This window comes from Parus major, chromosome 2 (assembly GCF_001522545.3).
Source record: "Parus major isolate Abel chromosome 2, Parus_major1.1, whole genome shotgun sequence".
NCBI lineage: Eukaryota > Metazoa > Chordata > Aves > Passeriformes > Paridae > Parus > Parus major.
In genome coordinates this window covers 130,461,510-130,485,771 of record NC_031769.1, presented here as the reverse complement: position 1 = coordinate 130,485,771, position 24,262 = coordinate 130,461,510, and the positions used below count along the sequence as shown (strand labels likewise).

Sequence of the window (24,262 nt, the reverse complement as noted above, 5' to 3'; positions counted from 1 at the left end):
AGTGATGAAGAAAAAGGGATTCAAGCTTCAGAGTGGCTGTGTCCGCCTTAGTCCTTCCATTGGTGTGTTTGACATGCACAGCTGCATCTGGGCACTATTGGAGGCTTCCAAGTCAACAGTGGTGTCAGGGTAGCCACAGGGACTAGTGAACATCAGGGTTTGTAGTGGTGGTTGTGAAAACTTTGCCTAGCATATGGGAAAAGACAGCTAGAGAAAGATCTGGGGAAGACCCTCGGGACTTCAGGGCACCCAGTAAAACAGTCAAGGCAGTAAAACCTGGACCTGGTCACCTTGAGGGGCAGCTTGTCCACAGCATGGTCTTGAGAAGTCAAAAGAGAAATACAGATGTCCTGTTCATAGGCTGATGGAAGCCATGGGAACAGACTGGGAGCTGACTGTACAAAATCTCAGAAAATAATTGCTAATGGGAAGCCATCCTCGCTGCCAGTCATTTTTGGTAGCGCTAGTCCCACAAGGACATGTTCTTACAAAGTATATTAGTTTAAGCTCTTTGGTTTATCAAACAGAAAAGTAAAAAAAGGATCTGAACCTGATTTTAAGTATCTGTGGAAAAATATTTCTCTCACCAAGGAACTCTACAGTAACAGAGAAAAATATAAAAGCAATAAGCCTGGGAGGTTGCTTCCGGGCTAAATTTATTTTGCTTAAAGGTGCACATTTTAAAGTAGGGAACAGGTGAAGTGTGCAAAGGCTCATGTTGTGCAGGCAGCCTTTAGTTTGGGCTTTGAACAGATGGAGTTGTTCCCATGAATACTGGGACATAGGGGACAGTACCAGGAAAACTGGTTTGGAGAAGGGTACCCTGGAGATGTGGGAGTAGGAAGGTTCCAGGTGCAGGATGTTAAGGGGTTGCAGTCTTGGTTTGGGGACGGAGGGAATGCAGCTTGCAGGTATTTAAGCTGTTCCTGCCAATGCTTAGACTGGCGCAGGCCTTTGTATTTCTAACCTGGTCTTCCTGCCTATGGAAGCATTGTAAAAGTCGCTTTCCCACTGGGACAAACAGGCATGTCTCCAGCACCAGGCATTTCCACTTCACTTCTTTATAACTCTTTAGCCATGTTGCAAGAGCAGAGTTTTTCAAATTAGCTTTGCAGACTAGTAGTCAGATTAAAATGAGTCTGGGTTGTCGGGTGTTCTTTGGGAGGGGGGTTGTTTGTTTGTTTGGTTTGGTTTGGTTGTGTTTTTTGTTTAGTTTTTTTACCAGGTAATTTAAATTAGAGCTTTACATCTTTCTAGCCTAGGGAATACTAATGTGCGAAATCTGTACCTAATAATACCTCACAACCAGCTCTTGGGACTCTTCTTGAGGAGCCATTCTGCCTTGCCTGATTAGAGATGTGCACTGAGTGTTTTCACAGAAGCATTAATTCATCCTTCTTGGTTTTCTCCCCCAGTTTCCAAGCAAAAGCCAGGCTAAAGGACAGAGTGAAAAAACAGTCCTCTGCCGGTGCTGCTCAGACACCAGCCATATAGCAGAAAAGGGTTTTCCATTCCTTCATCCCACAGCAGTCTGTCCTAAGAGTACATTTAGGAGCATCTACTGAGACATGATTTTGTATATCCACAGTAACTCAGCTGCAGAAGTTCTGACAATTAGCACATTCTGTCTTGCTGCCCCATAAGTAAAGTCTTTTACCTCTACATAGCTGCCATCTTCTGGCATTGCTGGCTCCTTCCAGGAATGTGTTTTCTGTTCTGCTCCACATCCCATAGCACATTCCTCTGGTGCAGCAGTCTGCGATGTTTTGTACAAAGAAATGGGATCCAGTGGCCTGGTGCAAACCAAATAATTCCCCTGATTTCTCTTGCCAGGTCCTATTTATCCACCACTATTTGTTAGCTAGACATGACTGTGTTCCAAGCACTGTCAGCAGCTGGCAGGAAATACTAGCAATCAGAGCAGTCCCCACAGCTCACTGCAGCAAGGCACTTTGGATTCCTGCCTTTAAGTCATGCAGTGATTCCATTGTGAGTGTAATGGGGCATCTGAAAAGGAGAAAGTTGAAATCCAGCAGATGTTTCTCACTGATCTCTTCCTTAAGCAGCAGACTGCTGGGACTGAGCCAGCACTGCTAACCTGGGAAAACCAGCAGTGCATGTGTGGCACTTTTGGATGTCCAAGGCTACTTCCCTTCCATGGAGAATATCCTACAGCTGCAGAGCCCTTTCCTGTGTACTCTCTGTGTTTATTCTCTTATGTGTAATTCTAACATGCACCTTTGGCCTTTTGCTTCCTTATCCTGCAAGATTTTACATGCTGTTTGGAAAACACAAAGAGCTTCCCACCCTGCCCTTAGCAGTTCTAGAATGGCAATGAAATCTGCATGTGGATAACTAAAAAACATATGGAGAGGCTGGCTCTGGATGAGAAGTAATTGCCCCTTCCTCAAGGTACAATAAGAAGCTACCAAAATACTTCCAGTACAAGGCTGGAGTGTTGCAGATGGGCTGAAGAAGGATGCAGAGATAGTGAACACTTCGAGCCACCTCAACACAGAGGCATCTCTGGGATGTGCAGCCATTCAGAAGCACAGGCTGAGGGATGCATTTCTCTTCTTGAGGCTAGAGGTCAGTTGTCAACAATGTTCGTGAGAGGTTTTAGTCACAATTGCTGCAGGTTTTAACATGCATATGACACAGTGTGTGGATTTTCTTTATGCCTCATACATGTACTTCTATTGGTGGAGAGGAGGGAAACCTTGCTATTCTGAATTCATTAAAAATGTACAGATATATTTGTTTTCGTGATAAGGCTAGGACTTGGACACGTACGAGATTCAAAAGCATGAATGGAGGACACAGGCAAAAAAAAGGGAATGATTAATTGGAGTGCATTTAAAAATAGTAGCTGTACGTAATGCTAAGCAAAGCTAAAATCTATTTTAAACTGTTTATACAGAACGGAAGCGTATGTTCTCAAGGTCTCCAGTTTGTCTATGTGGGTTGGTCAAAAGAGTTGTGACATGCTGAGAAAGGCATTTGTGCTTTGTTGTTTTTAGCAAAACTCACTTCCAACAAAATGAATTTAAAAGAGGAGAGACTGCAAAATACTTAAAGGTCACAAGGCAATCTTGGCCCATGCTCTCCAGGAGGTACATATGCCTTGAAATGTTTGAGGTACCGCATCTCCATGCTTCTGACTGCCTCCATCTGTCATTCTTCATGAGCCTTTTCCTCAAGTCCTCACATTTTTGTCTCTCAGAGGATGTGGGCAGGTCCTCATTGCATCCTCCCTTGTACATATTTTGCACTTCCAGTGGAGAGGAATGCTCACTGAAGCAGCTCTGACCATTCTTGCTGGAAAGGGTCAGGAGTTATGGGAAGAAAAAAAACAACCACCAAACCCAGAGAAAGGACAATTAGATCTGTGTCACAAAAATCTACCATTGACTTCGGGACACTTCCTTGGGTTTGTCCTAATTTAAGGTTTGGTGGCAAAAGTATTTCTGCAATCTGCCTTGTTGCACAAGAGCCTAAGCCCATGGTAGAGGCAAAGTAGAGGTGAGAATTGTATCAACTTTTGGAAAAGGTTTACAAATGCGTGGCCATCTGGTACACCGCCAGCTCACTGGGGGTGTGAAAGTACGGGGCACTGTCTGGCTAGGAAAGATAATGTCCCTCTTATTTATGTGCTTCTGGAGTCTATTGATGGGACCAGGAGTACTGTGAGGAGCACAGGGAGGCTGGCAATGTGGTGGACATCATCTGATGTTGTCCTTATTCTGGAGGCTGCCATCCATCAGGTGTCCTGGAACAAAGCAGCTGTTCAGAAAGGCAGCAGGCAAACCAGAAAAGGATGCTGCACTGCTGCTAATGGGGATGCTTCTTTAAAGCTAGTGTGGAATTGGAAGGGTACCACAAGCCTGAGGTGTCCTGCCAAGTAAGCTGCATTGTTGTGCTGGCTTCTTTCCAAAACAGAGCTTAATCTTTGGCTTTCCCTTTCAATCTGCTAGTTCTCCTTTTTTTCCTACCTTCATTTTCCATTTTTAAACCTCATGGATCAGCATACTGTACACTACAGAACACATAGTTCTACAGCAGCATCCAAAAGGAGGCATAACATCACGTGCCTTGAAATATTTATTTCTGCAGTATATATGCATTGTGACTTGGTATCATCTCATACCAGTACAGTGCTAAGAATCTACTGAATCTGTGAGCCAAATATGTGATTTAGGATCTCACACTTCTTTTCTATTTGCCACAACAGCAATACTGTTCAAGCCCATGAGGTGCCTACACTAAGCTCTGGAGAAGTAGCACAAATCAATCGGGGTCAGTGGAGGGACAGGAGTTAATGCTGTGTCAGGGAGGCGTGAACTGGATGTATGAAAGCTGTAGCTCTAGCTGTGAAAAATGCCTTTACAGGGAAAAGATCGGTATGCTAATGTGTGGGGGAGGGAGGAGGTGAAAGTCCACAATGCAGAGAAAGGGTAAATGAGCAAAACACTACCTTGTGAAGCCCCCAAGTTGGGATAGGCACTGCTGCATGATGTTTTCTATCAGCCAGCACTAACTACCAGGATTACAGCATGGCTGGGGTTCTGTCTGCATCCATGTCATCCTGTCCCTAATATTCAGTGATGCTGACTCTGACCTACCATTGCATCAGCCTTGACTATTCTTTGAAAGGCTGTTGGGTTCAAAGCCAATCTCTGCTATTCTGTGTTTGTGTCAACATTGGTCTGCATCCACAAAAATCAAGTGAGAAGACTGCTGTCACTTGCAGGCCCAGAGCATTTCCTTCCTTTTCATTCACTTCTTTAGACATGACAAGGGGTCATGGTGGGGTACCAAATAAAACCCCTCAATGGGCAGGCACACAGTATTAGCATGTTCCTCCCTGCAAGCGAGGGCCAAGGGCAGCCCTTGGCCACAAGCCAACATTTAGCCAGTTGAGATGATTTTTGATGTGACACTGGATCAATAGTGAACAGAGGAGCAAATGAACAGGAAAAATACACCACAGTAAGTGCAGCTGGGAATGGCAGTGGGAGGACCTGGCAGATGTACAGGGGCTGATTCAGAAGGGAGATGCAGCCCCACCTATGCTGTTGTGAGCAAACTTGCCCTGCAGCTCATGACAATTGCTTTTAAAATGGGTTTAATAACACATGTCAAGATGCCACCTGGTTCCCAGCAGGGAACTGTGGTGGGGACAGGAGTCATACCAGGGTGAGACAGCTTAAACTGGCCTGCAACAAAATCCAAGTGTCAACAAGCTGCTGCTGAGCAGAACAGGTATTCTGACCTAATGGCAGAAATTGCCCCTCTATGCAGGCACAGAAAATGATGGCAGGCTGGAATCCAAGGGGATGAGAAATAAGCATCAGAATAAAAACCAATCATGACTGTTTAAAAAAAACCCCAACAAACTAAGAAACAATTCTGCCTTACAGCACTGCTCCTTCCAGTTTCCTTTGCTGCTTCCCTCCTCAGAAGACCATAATTTTGGGGTTTATTTGATCACGCTGTTCACCACATTCAAGCTTGGGCTTAAATCAAAGTCTTGTTTCTCAACATGAGAAGATAACATCTTTTTTCTTTTTTTTTTTTTTTAATTTGGACTATTTTTAGGGGCTACATAAGAGCTAAAATGCCTTATCCTTAAGGAGCTGTGTTTTCTATGCATATGATGCTTCTACAGATTTCAGTGAATTGTAATTTTGTTAGGCTTGGCTTGGGGTAATAAATGCCTTGCATTTCATCTACCCTTCATTATGGAGAGATGTTCTTGTTTTTCACTCTCTTTTAATGCAGAGTACTTGGTATTATCTGTGGGGTTTGGGAGACATTTTTAAACTAGAAAACAACAATTAAACAAGAAGCACAGAGAAGAGTGCTGAAGTGTATTTCTAGTAATTTTAAGATGTAACACTTCAGTGTAAAGTTTGCATTTATTTTACATTTTAACTTTTATTTATACTTTCATTCATGCACTCTGTCTTGTTTCACCTCATGTGGGAGCAACACAAAGGAGAGGAAGTCCACAAGACAGATAAACTGCAATTACCAGGTTCATTTAATCAGAGCTGTCCAAAGCATCCAGGCCCGCCTTGCCTCTCTAACAGCTCACCATATCCACCCCATATCTCTTTGCTAACCTGCACATGCACATGGAAATATCCCCTTTGGCGTGATAAATAAGTTCCATGCAGTGAATCAATTTTGAAAAATTATCTACAGTGATTGGGAAGTTTTCCTTATTATCTTAGTAGTAGAAATCTCAGCTGTGTGCACTTAAATTCTTCTTTCACTGTGGTATTTTTTTCTATCAGTCTCTTTGGAATGACATACAGAATCTACAGCACAATGGGATAGAAGATAGAGCAGAGAAACAGTCACAGTCCCCTGTCCTGCAACACCTATTCCTTGTTCTCCTAAAAGCAGAAAAAGCTTCTAAGACCAGCCAGAGCTCAGCATGTGCTTGGGAGATCCGCTTTATTTGAAATTCTTGTCCAGACAGATGTATAGCAATGCCATAGTATGGGAACACAACTCTTGAAAAACTCCCTCCAGTTCTGCCAGCAGTCCTTAAAAATAGCATCAGCCAGGACAGAAACTGCTTTTTCACTTGTCAATCTTCTCCCTGATGAAAGCAAAACTTCATTCTGAAAGCCACCTGCTTGTGAGCATAGAACACAAAATGCCTCCCTCTCCACATCACTCCACAAGCACATACGCACTTGTAATGTTTTTTTAATAGTTGCTTCTTTCCATAAAGTTCAGTGACAAGACCATTTTAATGCAGTGTGGATTGCACTGTCCTGGTATAAGCATTCTCATTGCTATCAGTTTAATGTGGAAGACATAGTTGGAAAATGGAATGTTACAATTCTTTTGGTTTTGGGGGTTTTTTACAAAGAATGTTAGGAAATTCATTCTTTATCACAGGCTTATGTTTGACTATCTTAGATGTTGTGACATCTGGACCAACTCGCAGTGACTTAAGTGTCAGAAATCTACTATACAGCTCCTTTGTAACTGCTGTCATGCTCTAGGCAAGACTCATGATAATGGCCTAAAACCTTCACTGTACTTCTTTATGGATTTTTTTGTTGTTGCTGCATTTTCCCCTCTTGGATCAGAACATTACAATCATTCTGCCTAAGGTCTGCAAAACGTCAAGCTAACACCTTATAGTTCCTCTGGTAGGCATGTAAGTTTGCTCTTGTGCCCCAGACACAGAACTGCTCGAGATGCCAGGTTTCGAAGCTACAACAATTACTCAATGAGTGGCAGAATGTCATCTCTAAGCAGAGATGCTGCCTGTATTTCACCTTTTCCTAACAGGTGCTTAATCTGAGCAGGCACAAACATTCAGCCTTTGGCTAAATCCTATGAAGAATCCATAGAAAATAAAGAGCTCCTCCTTCATGCTTCCTCACAGCGCCTGCCTACATCTGTATTCATGCAAGTCAGTAATTTTCAAATCACACGTGCAGTGGATACTGCCTGTAAACTTCCTCTGCGATCCTTGCGAAACGCGTCCAAACCATATCTAGTGCACTTTATTCTTGAATAAAATTCTGCTTCTCGTCGCAAGCCGTTTCCTTCTACTTTACTTAACCCTTCAAGCCTACACACGGGCCGTCTGTGTGAACTGCAGCCAGAAGAGAATCCCCTTCTCTCCGCCATCCCCGCCTGGCCTCCTCTGCAGCGCTTCCCGAGAGCCCCTCCCGAGCCATTTATCCGGATCCCACTGAGCAGGAGCAGCGCTATTTTTAGGCCGCGCCCGTACGCTAAGCACGGAGGAATGTGGCTGGGAGCGGGCCCGAGAGCAGCGCTGCCGCATCCCGCGGGCTCTGCGGCACCGCGAGCCGGGGCTCCGCCGGGGCTGCGCTCCGGGAACCGGGCGGGGCAAGGCTGGCTGTCCCGGCTCATCCCGCTGCGCCCCAGCACCGGACACCGCCCAGCGCGTGACTCCGGCGCGCCCCTGCCCGCAGCCAGCGTAGCGGAGTCCCGAGGGTCCTACCGCCGGGCTTGGCAGCCCCAGCCCCCCCAGTCCGGCTGCTCGCGGTGGAAGCCCGCAGGGCTCTACCGCCGCCGGGACGCGAACCCGCGGCCCCGCAAGCGCCGCGACCTCCCTGCTGCGCCCCCGGTGTGTCCCGCTGCCCCCCCGCCGGCGTTATGTAACGGCCGCGCGCCGCCATTGGCCAGCGCCGCCCGGGGCGCGCGGGCGCGGGGGCGGGTCCGGCGCGCGCGCAGTGCTGGTCCCGTCCCTCCTCCTCCTCCTCCTCGTTCTCCTCCCGAGCGGCGGCGGCGGCGGGGCCGCGCGGAGCCTTCACAGCGCTCGGCAGGGCCGCCCAGCCCGGATCCCGCACGGGTGAGCAGCGCCGGGGAAGCGGAGCGGAGGGGAGCGGGGTGGGGCGGAGGAAGGGAAGCGGTCCTGGCCCGGCAGAAGGGGGGCGGCCCGACCCGGCCCGGCCCGGCAGCGGGGCGCGCTCAGCTCTCGGGCCGCCGCTCCCGAACTGCGGCCTCCGTCCCTCTGTCTTTCCGCGGTCACTTCCCTCCCGCGGGGCACGTGGTGGGGCTGCGGCTGTCCCTGCCCCCCTCCCGGGCCTGCCCGACGGCCGCGGTCGCCCCCGGTCCCTGGGCGCCGCAGGCCGGGCCCGGGCCGGGGCGTCCCTCGCGGAGCGGGCGCCCGAGCCCTTCGCTCCCGGCCGAGGAAGCCGCGGTGCCTCGAGCTGCCGTGTGCCTCTGGAAGTGACAGCGGATGCAGCTGCCGGTGTCCGGTTTTAGGACATGAAACTCCTCTCGGGTTCTGATTACTTACATGGAAATGACCCCGTGTGAAGCATGGCTGTGCTGCGGATTTCAGCCTCGCTTCCCGACAGTGCCCGTGCTGCTGCTGCTGTTATGATTTGGCAGCAAAAAATCCTGTTATGGTTTGGCAGCAGGTTTTCTCAGTGTGTTCTGTTTCCTACGTGCTCGCGCGTTCTTTATTTGGAGACAGTAGCCTGCTCTGCTGGGCTCTGAGAATGTCCCTGATAGGGAAAACAACACTTTCCTGCGTTGTGCAATTGAAATTACTGATTTGGCCTTGTAGATTAACTCATCCTTCTTTTAAATGAGCTTTGAGATTACTTTTTTCGTCGTTTTCTTAAAATAATAATAGTTTAAACAGTACTTTTCTCTGTTTCAGAAACACTCTGTTTCACCTGTATTAATGTAACTTGCGGCATTTAAACTCTTGGATTTTTGATCTTGGGCATTGTGTGCTGGTTGATATTTTTGAAAAAATATTTATGGTCGTGTTTTCTTGTCTGTGCCTTAACTAAAACCAGCAGTTGCCAAGTCCATAAAAGCTCAGTGTGGTTGGCTGTTGTAATGTAGTACTTATCAAGGCACTAAAATACAAAGTAATATGCAGACACTTTGTGAAAATAATTATTTTTTGTTACATCTTAGTATTTTCTGTCAGGAGCTCTCTAACTTCTGGACGATTGCTGTAATGCTGATAAAATAGAAGTGAAATGAAACCTACTTGTTCCTTCTTGTGTATGCAAAAAAATTCTTTGTTTTAATAATTTTAAATGGGAATCCAGTGTTCTGATTGAGCCATGCTGTATGTAAGCAGCATGAGGCCCTGGCTGGGGCATTCTGGAGTAGTTGTAGCATCCAGCGAAACATAGACTGGCACTTTTAGTCTTACTATCACTGAGAGATTTTATCTTACGGAAACTGTTGGATGCCAAATGTATTTCTATCTGCTTGTTAATGGAATTAATGTTGTGTTCAATTTTATTAGCTCTATGGACCTCTGAATTCTCTTTTAGAGAAACTGGTGGGGGAAGAGGAGGGGACACTGAAGATGTAGTGTAAAACTTCTGTAGAGGGTTACACGGTGGTGTTTGATGCCACGAAAGAACCGGGCTGTGGCCTGGGAGGTGTCTCTCCATTCACAAAAGCTGTGCTGTGTCTCAGGGCCGTCATTTTGCTCAGACGTTAGGCACATGTCCAAAAATTCCTACAATACCAGTGAATTTTCACGTGTTGTTGATGTTTCATAGAAAGTTAATTTTCATAATTGTCTTTAAGGGCTTTTAATATATGTTTACTAGAGGTCAGTCACTGTTTGGATGGGCTTTTCTCTCACCTTGGGAGGCTGCGTGTCCTGATGGGAGGGATTGTGTGGCAGGCCTGGTGTAGCCATGCAGTGTGTCTGTCCCACAAGTACCAAAGCTGGGGCAAGTGCCCAGGTTACCCAGAGGAGCAGTGATCAAGCAGCTGCTCTCCTGGGAACACGAGACAATGGGCTTTGCTGGTTTTCCTGTGCTTGGGCAGTGTTATGCTTCTGAGAGCATAACTAAACTGTGCGTGGGCCATGAGGGACAGGGAGAGAGGCAAGAGCAGAAATTTGGCTGCTGGGTTATATAACCACGTGCTGGATCCTGTTCTGTTGGTGTGCCCAAATCCTGTCTGGTGGCTGCTCTGGGGGTGGGGTGCAGGCTGAATTGGGTGTCCTGGTGGGCTGTGTGCAGGTGGAGTGCACTGCTGTGCAATGCGATGTCTTGATGCTCCCTGAATTGTTACACTTTTGTCTCATCTTCTGGTGGACCTTGTAATGGCATATGGCAATAGAATTTACTTCCTTTGTGCTCCTGGGTTAGGTGGAGTAATGGCTTCTGATGCGGGCAGTCTTTTTTCTTTCCAAGAAATCATACGCACGTAAATGTGGCTGAAAGTAAAGATACAATAGCCACCTGTAAAAATCACCTTCAATAAAGAGGAGTGACCCTGTTGTTCTTGGTTTTCCCAACTTCAAAGCAGCTCACAAACACCTACAACAGAAGAAAATAATATGCCTTGTGTAATACTTTGATTTGCCTTGAAATTTGTTTCAAGTTCCGGAGACAAAAGTTGAGTCTTAAGCTTTAATTTAAGAAAACACAAACAACCAAACCGCTGAATTTTTTAGTACCTTTTAAAAAAGAGAATAAGTTTCTATTAACTGTAAAGGAAACTTAATTATTCTGACTATTGATAACATTTTTCAAAAGTAGAGCTGAATCTTAGTAGAGGAAAACACTTAGAATGGCCTAATAATTCTGGTGTTTATTTTAAGAATGATACTGAAACCAGAGGCTTTACATAGCAAAGAGCTTGAACAGATGTCTGCTGTATTTGAGTTATGGGAGTTGTAGGCCTTGTGGACAGAGCGCATGACTGCATTGTCCTTATGGTTATGGCTCCTCAGTCAGATAGCAGCAGTATTTTCTCATGTTTGTAGACTAAATGTCTTCTTTTTGTTTGTAGATATGGCTCGTGGACAGCAGAAGATTCAATCGCAACAGAAAAATGCCAAAAAGCAAGCTGAGCAAAAAAAGAAACAAGGACATGATCAGAAGGCTGCAGCCAAGGCTGCCTTGATATATACCTGCACTGTCTGTAGGGTAAGAGGAACTGAAGTCACACTAGTCTTACAGGGAGAGGTCTGCCTTCCTGCCCAGAACAGGATTTTTAGAAAATTTTATAGTGGAAACTAAAATACTTAAGTGGTTGTCTAGCTTGTTGCTATAAGAAGCATTTGCATCTGTTATCTGACTTGCTTACAGATTACTCAGCTGTACTGGTAATTGAGATAGAGAATCTGAGAGGTCATGTTCAGGTCTGATTTGGGTAGTTATTTTGCCTTTTGTATTACAGTGGTCTGCATGTGCTGTTAGTATGAAACAGAACATGTAAGAAGCGTGCGGTCAATTCTTGTTTAGTCTCCACGTGGAAACATATTTTCTTCGTGATGGAATTGGCCTGTCTTGGAATCAGTGGTTATGGATGGATGTTGCTGTAGAAAGGAGGAGTGCTGGTGCCAAAAGCTTTAATGTGAGCTTGATACACAGTAGCTTTTGCTAGAAAACTTGCTTGACAAGAAAAGAGAAATTTAAGTACTAATCAGCTTGTACTTTTCCTTCTGTCTGGTTTTCCTAAATGCTTCTTTTGGAGCTGAAGGATAAACTTTACATTTTCACTTCAGTGGTCAGTCTCAGAATTGATCTGCCACTTCAAATGTCTTAAATAAGATTCCAAACTGAGGGTTGATTACTTAAGTACTTGTAACCAGCTCCTCTTGTTGCGAAATCAGGCTGTAGTATCAATCACTTTGGGCATTTGATGCCTGCAACTGTGTCGTAGCAAAGGTCTGAGATAGCTTGTGCCAAGTAGAGACTTGGTTCATGCTGTTCTTGGGCTATTGGTAAACTAAAGAAATAGCTTTCATAAAGATTTTATTTTGAAAAGGACAAGTGTTTATATTTAAGGTGTTGACAAGGAAAATGGGGAGGAGGAGGTAGGTTTTCCACCAAACCAGCCTGTGAAGTGTAAGATGTGCAAGGAGATACCTAGCCAGAATAACACCATCGATGGACATGCCAAAACAAGTGTGAGAGTAGTGCTTAAAAGCACCTCTGAAAATAGGCAGTTAAATACTCCATCTTACCCTGCAGCTAAATTAGTGGTGCTTCTGTCACTAGAGCAGTAATCATCGAGGAGGTAGTTGTCTTCCAGGCAAAGAAAAGAAAGGTTTTGTAGTATTATTTAAGTTTTGTACTGTGCATAAAGTTGAATGTCTCTCTTTAATCAGACTCAAATGCCGGATCCCAAGACCTTCAAACAGCACTTTGAAAGCAAGCATCCTAAGACTCCACTTCCTCCAGAATTGGCTGATGTTCAGGCATAAAGTTGTCTACAGGTCATTACCTTAATTTTTAATTGATTGTCTGAGAAAGGTGTATTATAAATTGGTTTTTTTTTTCCCACCAACAACTGGGACTTACAACTTGCTTCAGTTCTTTTAATTTGAAAACTACTGTAGGTTAAAGTTATACCCTTGAACTGTTAAAAGTAGAAGAAAGAAGCAAGCTAGTTCTTATATGGATGAAATGGCTGTGGCATTTTGCTGTGCCTGGGGGTTGTTTTAAAAGAGATTAATTTTATTTCAAATGGTCATTCTTAGTGTTGTAGGAATACTTGATTATTTAGTTCTTGCTTTGAAATGTTAGTTTTGCTTTTAACAAAATACATAAGTACAATCTGTCTGTTACTACAAAACATGTAATGTAAAAGGTCATTTAGTATTTTTCCAACAACTGAGCCTTTTTGTTCCTGAAGCTATTCAAGTGAATGCAGAAAAATCTGAATTTCTGTGTTAACTGTAGAAGAGATTTCCCAGTAGCCAGTTGTTAGGCTGTAACTAAAAGTGGTTATAATAAAAGGCTGAAATAAGGTAAAAAGCAGTAGTACAGTATTTCATTCTTGCAGAGGTAAGCAGCATTGTGTAATGGTTCAGCTTAACCAAGTTGTTCTTGTTTTTTATAGGTGAAGTCATGACACCTATTGACTCTTCTACTGTCAGACCTTACATAACAAACCTGCAGCTGCTTTTCTAAAACTGTTGATCAGCAAAAATGAAGGGGCTACAGAAACATTCATATTTTTATGCTGTTCCCTCTTGGGCTTCATGCAAAGACAATTCTGTGTAAATGTACAGTTGTGCCCTATTTGGAAAACCTAAAAAATCAGTCCATACTTGTTATAAAAAATTTTTTACAATTGTAATTATATTGATGTTCATATTGTGTAAAATAACTCACTTAATAAAGTAGTACTTTGATTTTACAATATCACAGATTAACTCCTTGTAGAAATTCTGTTTCACCTTTCTGCATTATCTGCCTTATGAAATAATAAAAAAGACAAAAGTGGAATTTTCCCCATCCTGCCAAAACATGAGCAGTATCATTCCACTGCAAGTAATGTACATTACAGTAAATTAATCTTAATGTGGAGAGGGAAGCTGCTCAGATTTACTGTCCAATCTTGAGCCCAGCCACTAGTGGTCAAGCTGATGGCTGAGGGTGCAACACACCCCTGAGCAGCTGCATGAGAATCATGAGACTTCCTCCTACGTTTTTGTCCTATGTACTGGAGTCTTAAGTACTGCAAGCCATTCCTAATGGGATTCCTTTACTGTGAGGGATCGTGTTCCTTGAAGTCATGCACTGGAGGAACTCTGGTTATGCTTGTTATCCTTTCTATTTGGGTAGATGGCTGAGGAAGCTTGAGAGGTGGCAGGACTGAAATGCTGGCTTGAAAAATGCTTGCCAAATACTGGGTTAGAGCAGCTCTGTTCTTAGTTGAAAACTGGATTTGAAAATATTTTAAATAATATTTTGAGCAGTCAACCATATCTCTTCCCTCTCAAATGTCTGGTTATTGCTCTCTTGAAGGAAGACATCAAATAGCCAGCCATTAATAACCTTCCTTCACAACCAGCTTAAAATAAGCCTGTTGGAAAAGAGCCAAAGTAACTAAAATAATATGGCTGCTTTAAGAAATTAGATGTGATTAAAGTTGCAATGACAAGAAAAAGCTGGATAATAACTCTGGCCAAGACCATTTCACCAGATAAGCATAATTACCCCTAAAGTGTTCTGGGCTGTGTTCTAATCTGAGATGTACAGCATAAAAGTAGTGGAGAAACATCTGAATTGTGCGGGAAGAAGGTCTACTATACAAAATCCCATCTTGGGCTTAAGAGCTTTAGTTTTGACCCTACAGTAAGAAGCAGTACTAGAATTGCTGTGATGTGCAGAGTTTACAACAGATGTAAAAATTCTGGCAGTCCAAATAACCCTTGCTATGCAGCAGGACTATACATGACCTTCAAATGGCTTCCTGAAATCTAGGACCATAGTCTCAAAGACTCATTCACTTAAAAGAATGCACTTGGTATTTTATTATATAAAGTCAAAACCTTTGTCTTTGTCCACTCATTTGCTCTTTATTGAACTACTTCTGTGAGACTAGCTTCCTGTCCTCTTTGCTGTGACAGTATCTCTGTAAATACTTACTTTGGCATAAAGTTTCTCTGTATTATAGTCACTCTGGGATAACCTGTATACCACTTAACTTTTATAGATAATGTTGTTATTCTCAGCGTAATCCACTACTGCACTTGTACACCTGACATCAGAATGTAACAATTCATTTATTTTTCTTTAATGTTATCAATACATACATCCTGACAAACTGGCTCCACAAGGCAAGAAATCTGCTTTCAACCTTTGTGCTGTATGGGGGAGAGGTACTTCAATGTTTTAATGCTGTAGTTTGTCTAAAAATACGCTGAGTAGAAATGGAAAAGATGTTTCTTGAGCTGATTGGTATTTGATAATCTGGTTTTACTCTGGAAAATGTTTGGGGATGTATCCCTAAAGCTTGGGCCTGAGGTGAAGTAAATGTTCTATTCCTTCAATTCAGATTGTGTAGCATTAAATAAAAGACTTGTTTCATAAACAATCTCTGTTAATGAGCACTGAAGTGCCGGAAAGCTGCATCTTTAGTGAGATGGTTACCTTCAGTTAGAATTGTATTTTCAAAAATCTTACGATGCTCAAGTTGAAAATACCGCGTGAAATGATGGGCTTTATATGTTGGAAGGCAAGGATGATCCTTAGTTCAGTAAGATCCCCAGCTACAGTAACTGCCATCTTAATGATAGAAGTAAATGAAAGCCGTGACTGAATTGTTATAAAGGCTGTACTAAATGTGGCAATACTCCTCAGTCAGAATACCTGCTGTACTCTTTGTACCTAAAAGATCAGAGGAAGGACTAGTTCTCCATCATCTCTTCCTGATCTGAAAGACAACACACCCTAGTACCTGGCTGAAGACACAGTTGTGCATTGTAGTGTGGCTGATTAAAGAGAATTAAAAATATAAAACATAAAATGTCATATTTCCTTCCTGCTTTTAAAATCAAGTATTGCTGCACCTAAAAAATGAATTTCCTGGCTGTGGACAGCCATGTAACTTGAAGCTGTCTAGCTATGCAAGAAAGAAAAATAGACATGGAAAGCTTCCTGTATTTCCTTGAGAAAGGTTCATTTCTGTGCAGGGTCAACATTCAGGTTGAGGGGCTCTTACTGTGTCAGTATGGACATCAGCTCTCATGGATACTTGGGGAGCCACTTTTAAGAGGAGTTTTGGATTTTCACAAGCCTTCATCTTTTGGGAATCTCTTCAAGTAGCATATGAAATTGCATTTTAAATGAGGCTTAAAATAATCTGAAAATGTCTCACCTTAGAACAGAGTAAAAAGTTACCAGGTGTGGTTATGATGAGGCCATCATCATGGGGACTACTGAGTAATCAAGAACAGTTTTGCAATTTTTGTTGCTCAGGCTTATTTCTGTTCCTCTGCTTTACCTATGTAAGGGCTTCTAGTTTCTTGCTGTCAAAAAGCTGTGTGAAAAATCCAAGATAGAAGCTGAAGACAGTTGCTGTGTGGCCTTAGGGAGATAGTCTATGCAGTGCTCTTGAAACATCTCTGGAGACCATCCCTTTTGGTTATTTGCTGAAAACAACAAAGCTCAAGTAAGTAAAGCTAATGACCATGAGCTATTTGCAAATCACATAGTAATGAATGAATTTGTGTAATTTCTGTAAACTATACTGATTTATTTTCCCATCTTGATAAGAATATCTAATAGGTGGAATGTCTTTTATTATTATCAGGTACTGATAGGCTTTCCCATTTTCACCGAAACAAATTGATAATTACTGGGCTTTACTAGAAGTGTGATCTTCCAGAGTCTGACAAGTAAATTTCATTAGTGCTATAGGATCCACAAGCATAGTAAAGGTCAGTTTGTGTTTCTGTCGACCCAGCCACCCTCTGCTATGTGTAATTGGGGGGAACCTTTGTTTTGCCTGTTTAGAACCTTACTGGTTTTGGAGTGCACTTTGAATTCAGCTCCAACTCTCGCTTTGCGCTGGTATTCAGTGTGTGATTTTCCATATTCTGTAGCATCAGCTGCGATTTTGCTCCAGTCCAGACACTGGGAGGGTGTCAAGTGCTGTCTGGAATTTTTCTGTAAGTTTTTTAAATTATTATGAAATCTTATAATGCATTGTCTATTGTGTTACAGGTTTTTGTATAGATAAGGCACAACAGAGGCTCACTGAGGGATTTCTCTTGGGAGCTTTCAGAGTAGATTAGGTTGTATGTATGTTTTATAATTCTCTTACATAGCATTTCATACTGGGGTTCCTGGGAGAGTATGAATCTATAGCTGTCCCAACATAGTTATCTAACTTCAAGCCGTGTCTCAGCTTTTTCAGGTAATATGGCACAGGTTTCCTCTGAGAAATACTGTCCATTAAATATATAAAGCCAAGGTCCATGCAGCACTTTGATGGCATGGCAAATACATTTTTGTGTTCCTTTTCTGTAGCTGTGACAAAGTCAGTGTGCAAAGCTTAACTGAAAGCTGGAGCTCTTTCAGAGGACTATGCATTAAGGGAAATTTCAGGAATCTGTCTAGTCCATCTCCCTGCTCTGAGGTTGGATAAAATCTGCCAAGACAAACTACCAAATATTCCTCTAATTCTTAAAAGCTTCCAGTGAAAGGGGTCCCATGATCACAGACCTAGTAAGCAGAATGTGTCACTGCTGAACTGTATAAGTGGACAGTTAACACAGCAAGAGTTTATCCCTGCCAATTAAGTCAATTGCTTACTGTTCTTATTGGCAGTAGATGTGATGAATAGTGCCTTTATTTGAACATTGCTACTGTGTTCTTCTAGTCTTCAGAGTTAACCCAGTTAATTGAATCACTCTTCTTAGGTCACATTTTCTAAGTCTGCCAATGGTTGGTGCTCTGGATCCTCTACAGTTTATGCTCTTAAATCATATGGTCCAATATATGACCCAGAGTGCTGGCTGAGGCTTGTGCAGAGAAGCTGGAACAGCTAAGGTCTGGCACTTGCATACACTGGAATTACATTAGGCTTTCTGAAACAACATCTCAGATTCATTTGGTACCAACAATAATTTCCACTTTGTGCCTCTATTTAGTGTCCACATGCCTGCCTCTCGGGGATCTCAGACCAAGCTGTTTACAGTTCATCCAAGTGTGGTATCATGGGGGATATTGCAGATGTCCTGTTTTACTCTAGTCTGTGTTATTCATGAACACACTGATGGGATATATTGCAGGCAAAGCCCTGCAAGACCTCACTTGACTATCTTGCTAGACTCCAGGAAGCCTTTGGTAATTGGTTCTTGAGAGCACTTTGTACTGCTGTGATTCTCTTTGTGGTCAGTATGGGTTGGAGCCCCATACCTCTTTAGGACTTTGCAGACTGACAATGTCAAAGGCATTTACAACAAGGAGATTTTGGATCTTGTGTGCATGTGGCCACCAGGCCAGTTTTCTCAAAGAAATGAAGGGTAGTGAGGTATGCCATAGTTTGTTCCTCACAAATCCATATTGTCTGGCTGTTGCTTGGTTACGTTTTCATATGCATTTACAAAGGGAATTCCATAAAATTTATCCCAGCCTTTTTCCAGGTTTAGGATGACTGACAAGAGACCCTTTATTTTTAAATTCCTTGTGCTTGTCCCACTACTCTCTTGGGCTCTTTCCTGTGCTCTGTAAGTTCTCAGAGGACAACACTTATGGTCCCTAGTGACGTGGCTGATGGCTGGAGCATCCTAGCATAAGAGTTATTAGCTGTTGCCAACTTGAATTCCATCAAAATCCTCTGACTACTTTAGCTTACTTTTTCAACTTCTTAACATGGTTTGTTAACTTTTAAGTGAAGTCAGAAATGCTGTTTATTACTTATTTGTAAATCTTATCTTGAATTTTCTTTCCTTCTTCATCAGGTAATGGACCTATAGTTAACTTTAACTTTCCTTAGATATTTCTAGTCTTTGTATCTGCCTTTTTAGAACCTCAGCTGTGTTTTTGAACTCTGCTAATGAAGGTGTTACTGTGTTGACTTTTGAGTCATCTAAAACCCAGTCTTTTGTCTGTCTCAGGAACTCTTTTAAATACTTTTTTTTTTGCATGGTTTGCCCACTGTCAAGCTATCAGCAGCTTTATATACTTCATCCTGATCCGTTCAAGGCCCCAAACATGCAAGAGCATTCTCATTAAAGTTTGAGCTCTGCTGAGTATTTACTTACCTACAGGCTAGTCATGAGAAGGACCAGGCTGGCCTGATTAATTTGAATGTGCAATGGTTGTTAACGTTGGATGTAAAACTGCAGAGCACTAATTAGACTAAATGCTTGACTGACTTTTCATCAGACATCATTCTTGCCATTTCTTCCTCTAATTTTCAAGACTATCCCTATACTTTAATCATTGCTGCCTATCTTTTCCATATGGATGCTAATGTAATCCAACCCCTCACAAGAGCACATCATGTCTGTCTCTTTACTCTTCATTTACCAATAGAAGAGTAATATGCAAGCTGCCTCTGTGTCTTTTTCAGTGCTTTGCAAAATGAAAGTATGCCTGGACAACATATCCATGTTAACTGTCCCAGCATGCTTGTAGACCATCAGGATAGGCCTTAATTCTTAATTTGTTATTCCTGATATGCCTTCAAATTTCAGTGGCCATTACCTACTGATAGTTCTTTCTTTTGTACACAATTTCTTTAGCTGTTGATAGTCACTGCATATTTTTCTATAAAGGGGTTTCTTTATTTATTTATTTCCTGTGAACATTTGTGGATCCCTTGAAGAAGGAAAACTTAAGTATTTCCAAACAGAAGAATAATAAAAGAATGATGTCTTCTTTTAAAAAAACTCACAAAAAGTCTAAAGTGTTTGATTGTGTCCTCATGGTATTCAGAATTATTATTATGGACCTTACTCACTTTTGTTACAGTAATGCTTAAGGCAGTTGTATTTTCTGTTGTTGGGAGACACAACTCAGATTTTATATCACAGTGGGGTGTGTGCAGTAAGGGAACTGATCAGGATGTCAATGACACTCCTTTTTCTTTCCACACAAACTGAGGGCAAAGTAATTTTTATTTGTGACAGGTTTTCTCTTGCTGCATTTTCATTTAGAAAATAACTTTAGATTCATTATGATTTTACAACAATTGCTTAACCCTAAGAGATTTTCTAAGGGATGTCTGCTGCTGTTAGCTCTTATCAGACCAGTGCTAGAAGAGAATATTCTTACTGAAGTCTAAGAAATAGTTTTTATTAAAGACCATGTTAAGTAAGGTTAAGAAATAGTAAACAGCTGCTTTTTGCTGCTGCAGTAAATCATTCAAAGAATTTGCTGTTATGCTTCTGAAAACAAGAGCTGTTACGCAGCTGAAAGAATGTGACACTGTTTGCACCGTAACCACCAATAGCAAAGGAGGACAACTTCTCAGCTTCTGGACTGACTTCTAAATGGACAAAGCCTGCCTGTATTTTTCTCAAACAATAATTGAATTCTACATCACTGAAGTCAGTAGAAATTTAATTTTGTCATGTGCTAAATACTCACATGCATGTACAGAAAGCTGCTTGCTTGAACACATTTGTAAAATCTATGTCACATATGTTACTAAAATCAGTGTAACTGATGTCTGTATATCAGGAGACATTTTATGCATGGCTAGAAGATGCAGTAGTCTGTCTTGAAAACATATACAGTGCTGTACCAAGACAGACTTTACAAATTCTAATTGTTAATGTCAAAAGATGTTTTTGGGCTGTAGTCACCATCAGTCCTCAACATTTCTCCTGTTCTTTTATCATAAACCTCTTGTTTGGAAATTTTCTGGGCAGTATGACTTTGTGGACCTCAGAGAGGTTAATGCCTTATGGACAGAGATTTGGATACCACTCTCTTAGACACTTCTGAAATTAATTGTCTCTCTAGCTTGCTCTGTGACTCCAGCCAGGACCCAGGCTCTTTGTGTTGTGCCCACTTCCCCACTTGCGGTGGGCGAATGAGTAGGATCACAGTAACAGTAAAATTGTCCAGTGCTAATACTGCTTTGACAGTGCTGTTTTTAGTCAGTGGTGGCCAGCCTTCACCTTTCACTCCCTACAAAGAGACAGAAGTAATGTGGCATCTTTAGAGTGCCTGCTGGGACTGCACTCCTGACCTGCCGCTGTCTCGCATGAGGTTCAAGGAGCCACACAAGCAGGGTAACTGGTCGTGTCTAGCTGGCCCAAGGCCCTTACTGTTAAAACCCTTGGCTAAGCACAGCCAGACTTGTACAAAGGGAGGTATCTTAAAGACAATCCTGTTGTTCCTGTTTGTGAAAATGCCACTGTAGAGGAAAGGCTTTCTGTCATGAGGGACAGTGGAGGATTAGGGCTGCAAAATAAACTGCTGCAGAGCTGGATGTAGAGAAACACTTGAGAAATGCCCGAACTACAAGGCAGATTTTCTTTGGTGCTTGCATTTTTTTTTAGTCAGGGAGGTGAATTCAGACTAAAGCACATTGTATAGAATCCTTTTCCCAAGTCTGGGCAAGTGAGCAGTCAGCCCCTGGAAGAGTCTGGTAAACAGGTGTCTGTGTGGGGAAGCTTGTGTTTGGGAACAGCGAAGCAGTGAGGAGTCTGCATTTCTGGAGGAGCTCAGCAAAGACAAAACACCTTTCCTTGACAGCTGCCCTGCATGAGGAAAGGAGAAGAGGCAGTGGCAGGATCCCAATTAGACTGTAAGAAAGTTCATTCTGCATTTGCTTACATGAAAGTTTTGCTTTTGAGCACCTAGGGCTGGCTCAGGATTGATTGATTGCTAATGATGGCTAGGGTCCATTTAAAGGCAATAAACTAACAATGTCTTGATGAAAATGTGCTTTATATGGCACTCAGGACAGATATTTTTCAAGTACTGACACACCATCCCTCTAACAGATGTGGTAATGAATGTGCTAAATGTTTGGGGATTTTTTCTCCTCCATTCCTACTTGTTGGAGGTATGTCTATACAAGACCTCCTTGTGGTGCACTCATCCTTACCCAGATAGTCATCTCTTCAAGTACAATTGAACAGACTTGTATATAATTGGGATGTCTCACGAAGAGAAAAACTGTATGGGAACTTAAACAAAACTAATGCTGAGACTTCATTGTCAGCAGTGAAGTTTATGAGCTGCTTTTGACCAGAATTTGACTCCCACAGATGACATGCTGTAGAGCTAGCAGGGAATGAACAGAAGCCCTTCCATTTCCAGGAAGGTCTGTGGGAGAAAATTAACAGGAAACTCCAGTGAAAGCAGTCCCCATTCAAGAGAAGATTAGAACAGAAAAATGGGAACATTAAAAAGTTCCACCAAGAAAACAGTATTGTCACCTTATGAACTTGACAGCCAAAAAGTGCTGCTTTCCAGAGTTTTCTTTGCAAGAGACCCTGGCTCTCGGGCAGATACAAGCTCCACTAAGAGCTCTTTGCCATTGTTGCTAAACTGATTATGAGAGAAAGTGTTGAAATGTTGCTGCTCCTGGTTAGTTGTCCAGTTTCTTAAAATAAATAAAACTGTTACTGTCCCCTTAGAGAGTGATTGGAAGCAGATTATAATGAAACAGATGGTGCAGAGTTTAACTTGAAATCAAGATTCTTATTGAGACCATTCTGTCTCAAGCCACTCTTCAGGCAAATTGGTATGCAGAGATATTAAACAAATAATCCCAGTGGTCACCCTTGGATCAGTTTCTTAAAGATTTCAGAGTGCAGGACACATTGCTAATTTTTTAGGAAGGCATCTCTTGTTTTTTCTTAAGGTATAGTAAATACCACCTGTTTTAAAAGGCGGATCCAAATCTGTGGATTTATATTGTGTAGAAATAGTCCTTCTTTTAATTTAGTAAGACCTATCAAAACCAACACTATTTATAAACCCTTTTTGTCTTCCGACCATTGCCATTTTCTAGTTTCTCCATTCTTATGGCAGTCTTTTCTTTATCCCCATTTCCAGCCAGCCTTCTAGGAGAGCTGTATTAAGTCTTTCCAAAAACATAAGAGAGCTACTGTTTTTACTCCAAGTAACTCCCCGGTCTTCTTCTTTACTGTGGAATAAATCACAGCCACTCCCTCTGACATTTCCAAATGAATGTCTAACCAAAAGCTGTAGCTCTGTACCCCTGAAAGAAAACTCTTAGCCCATAACTCTTCTACCCCTTAATCTTTTTCGCAGTGCTACAATTAGCATGTCCCTTTGGATTGCCCATGAGCCCTTGGTTTGGGTCTCCATCTTGGTCCCTCTGTATGAGTTAGAAGTCTTGCCAGTTCTTCTGTCTTCCTTAATCAGTGCTTTTTTCCAGGTCCTTAACATCTCCTCTTTGCAGCACCTCTTCCTCTAATGTCCAGCCTTCACATACACTGCCTGGCCCTGTTCATTTCTACACTCTTGGACAGTGTTGGTGCAAAAAGCTGCCCAAAAGATCATTGTCCTCATCTGTTGTTTCCTGTATTCTCATCTCCTCCTTCCTCACTCTCAGTCTGAACCTCTCTTCCTTCCTTCAAAACCCTTCTTTGCCAGGAAGCATCCAGAAGCTGATAGCAGCTGTCAGGCTATTCTTGTTTTCCTCCCAGTCTCTCCTGTTTTCCAGCATCTTCCCAGCCCTTTGCAGCATCCACCAGTGCTGACTCTAATAGCACCCAGCACAGTTGTCTCCAGCTCCATGGCCGAACTTCCCAAATTATCACTGGTCACAGCCACACCATCCTGTTTCTCAGGTCACATTGACAAGTCTTCCTCCTGCAGAACAGGTACAGAACTTATTGCAGCTGATAGATGCTGAAACAACTCAGTCTCTGCCTCTCTGTGCTCCTCACTGGCTAAACAGCTTGAGAGCAGCAGAGGAGCTCCCTTGCTCCTTCTTCACTGAGTTAATAGTTTATTCCACAAAATCTTTGGTTTTCAGACTATATATTTTTTTAATTCTGATTTACTGCCTTGGCCCTTAGCATTCAAATTCATCTCTTTTTAAGACCACGTTTCCCTCTGCCATTCTGCCTTCTCCTTTCCATCCTTTAATCACACATGTCCTTATTTAGTGACAGGAAACTGGCAAGTCAGAGACATAAGGGCAAGACTTGGGACCGAATGGGGCAGAGAGCAGGGTTGCACATCCACAGCCACCCCCACACAATGCCCTCTGTTCACTGTTTGCTGTGCAATTGGCAGTATAGCAGCAGACAGGTAAGTTTTTTGCTGCCGTATGAATGTGCAGCTGGTAGAATTAACCCAGAGAGGACGGTTTGAGAGCAGCCCAAACCTGCTCTCCCTACATTTAAAATCACTGTGAACCTAAGCAGCCCTTGTTCTGAAGTGAGCAACCAGACAGCTCTTTAAAAAACCTTGGGTGTGTTTCACAGTATGTACTTAACATAATTAGTTCCCAGGTCAAGGCTTACCACTCTGGTTTTACCCTCAGTGAACCCTGAACTGACAACTCCTTGCAGATGGGCTTTGCTGAATTT

At 42.7% G+C, this 24,262-nt stretch overlaps 1 protein-coding gene across 1 annotated transcript; it reads left to right on the top strand.

Annotated features, from left to right (window-relative positions):
• Positions 1-8,222: 8,222 nt before the first annotated feature.
• ZNF706 (zinc finger protein 706) lies at positions 8,223-15,321 on the top strand. The gene is made up of 4 exons (XM_015619356.2): positions 8,223-8,347; positions 11,281-11,417; positions 12,605-12,712; positions 13,339-15,321. The coding sequence occupies exons 2-3, from the start codon at positions 11,283-11,285 to the stop codon at positions 12,698-12,700; spliced, it is 231 nt and encodes a 76-aa protein (XP_015474842.1). The 5' UTR covers positions 8,223-8,347; positions 11,281-11,282; the 3' UTR covers positions 12,701-12,712; positions 13,339-15,321.
• Positions 15,322-24,262: the final 8,941 nt, after the last annotated feature.

Excerpts from the sequence above, each read along its gene's own strand:
- ZNF706 (XM_015619356.2), top strand. The coding sequence starts at position 11,283 with ATGGCTCGTGGACAGCAGAAGATTCAATCGCAACAGAAAAATGCCAAA. Across the intron at positions 11,418-12,604 it reads ATACCTGCACTGTCTGTAGG|ACTCAAATGCCGGATCCCAA; the intron begins GTAAGAGGAACT and ends CTCTTTAATCAG.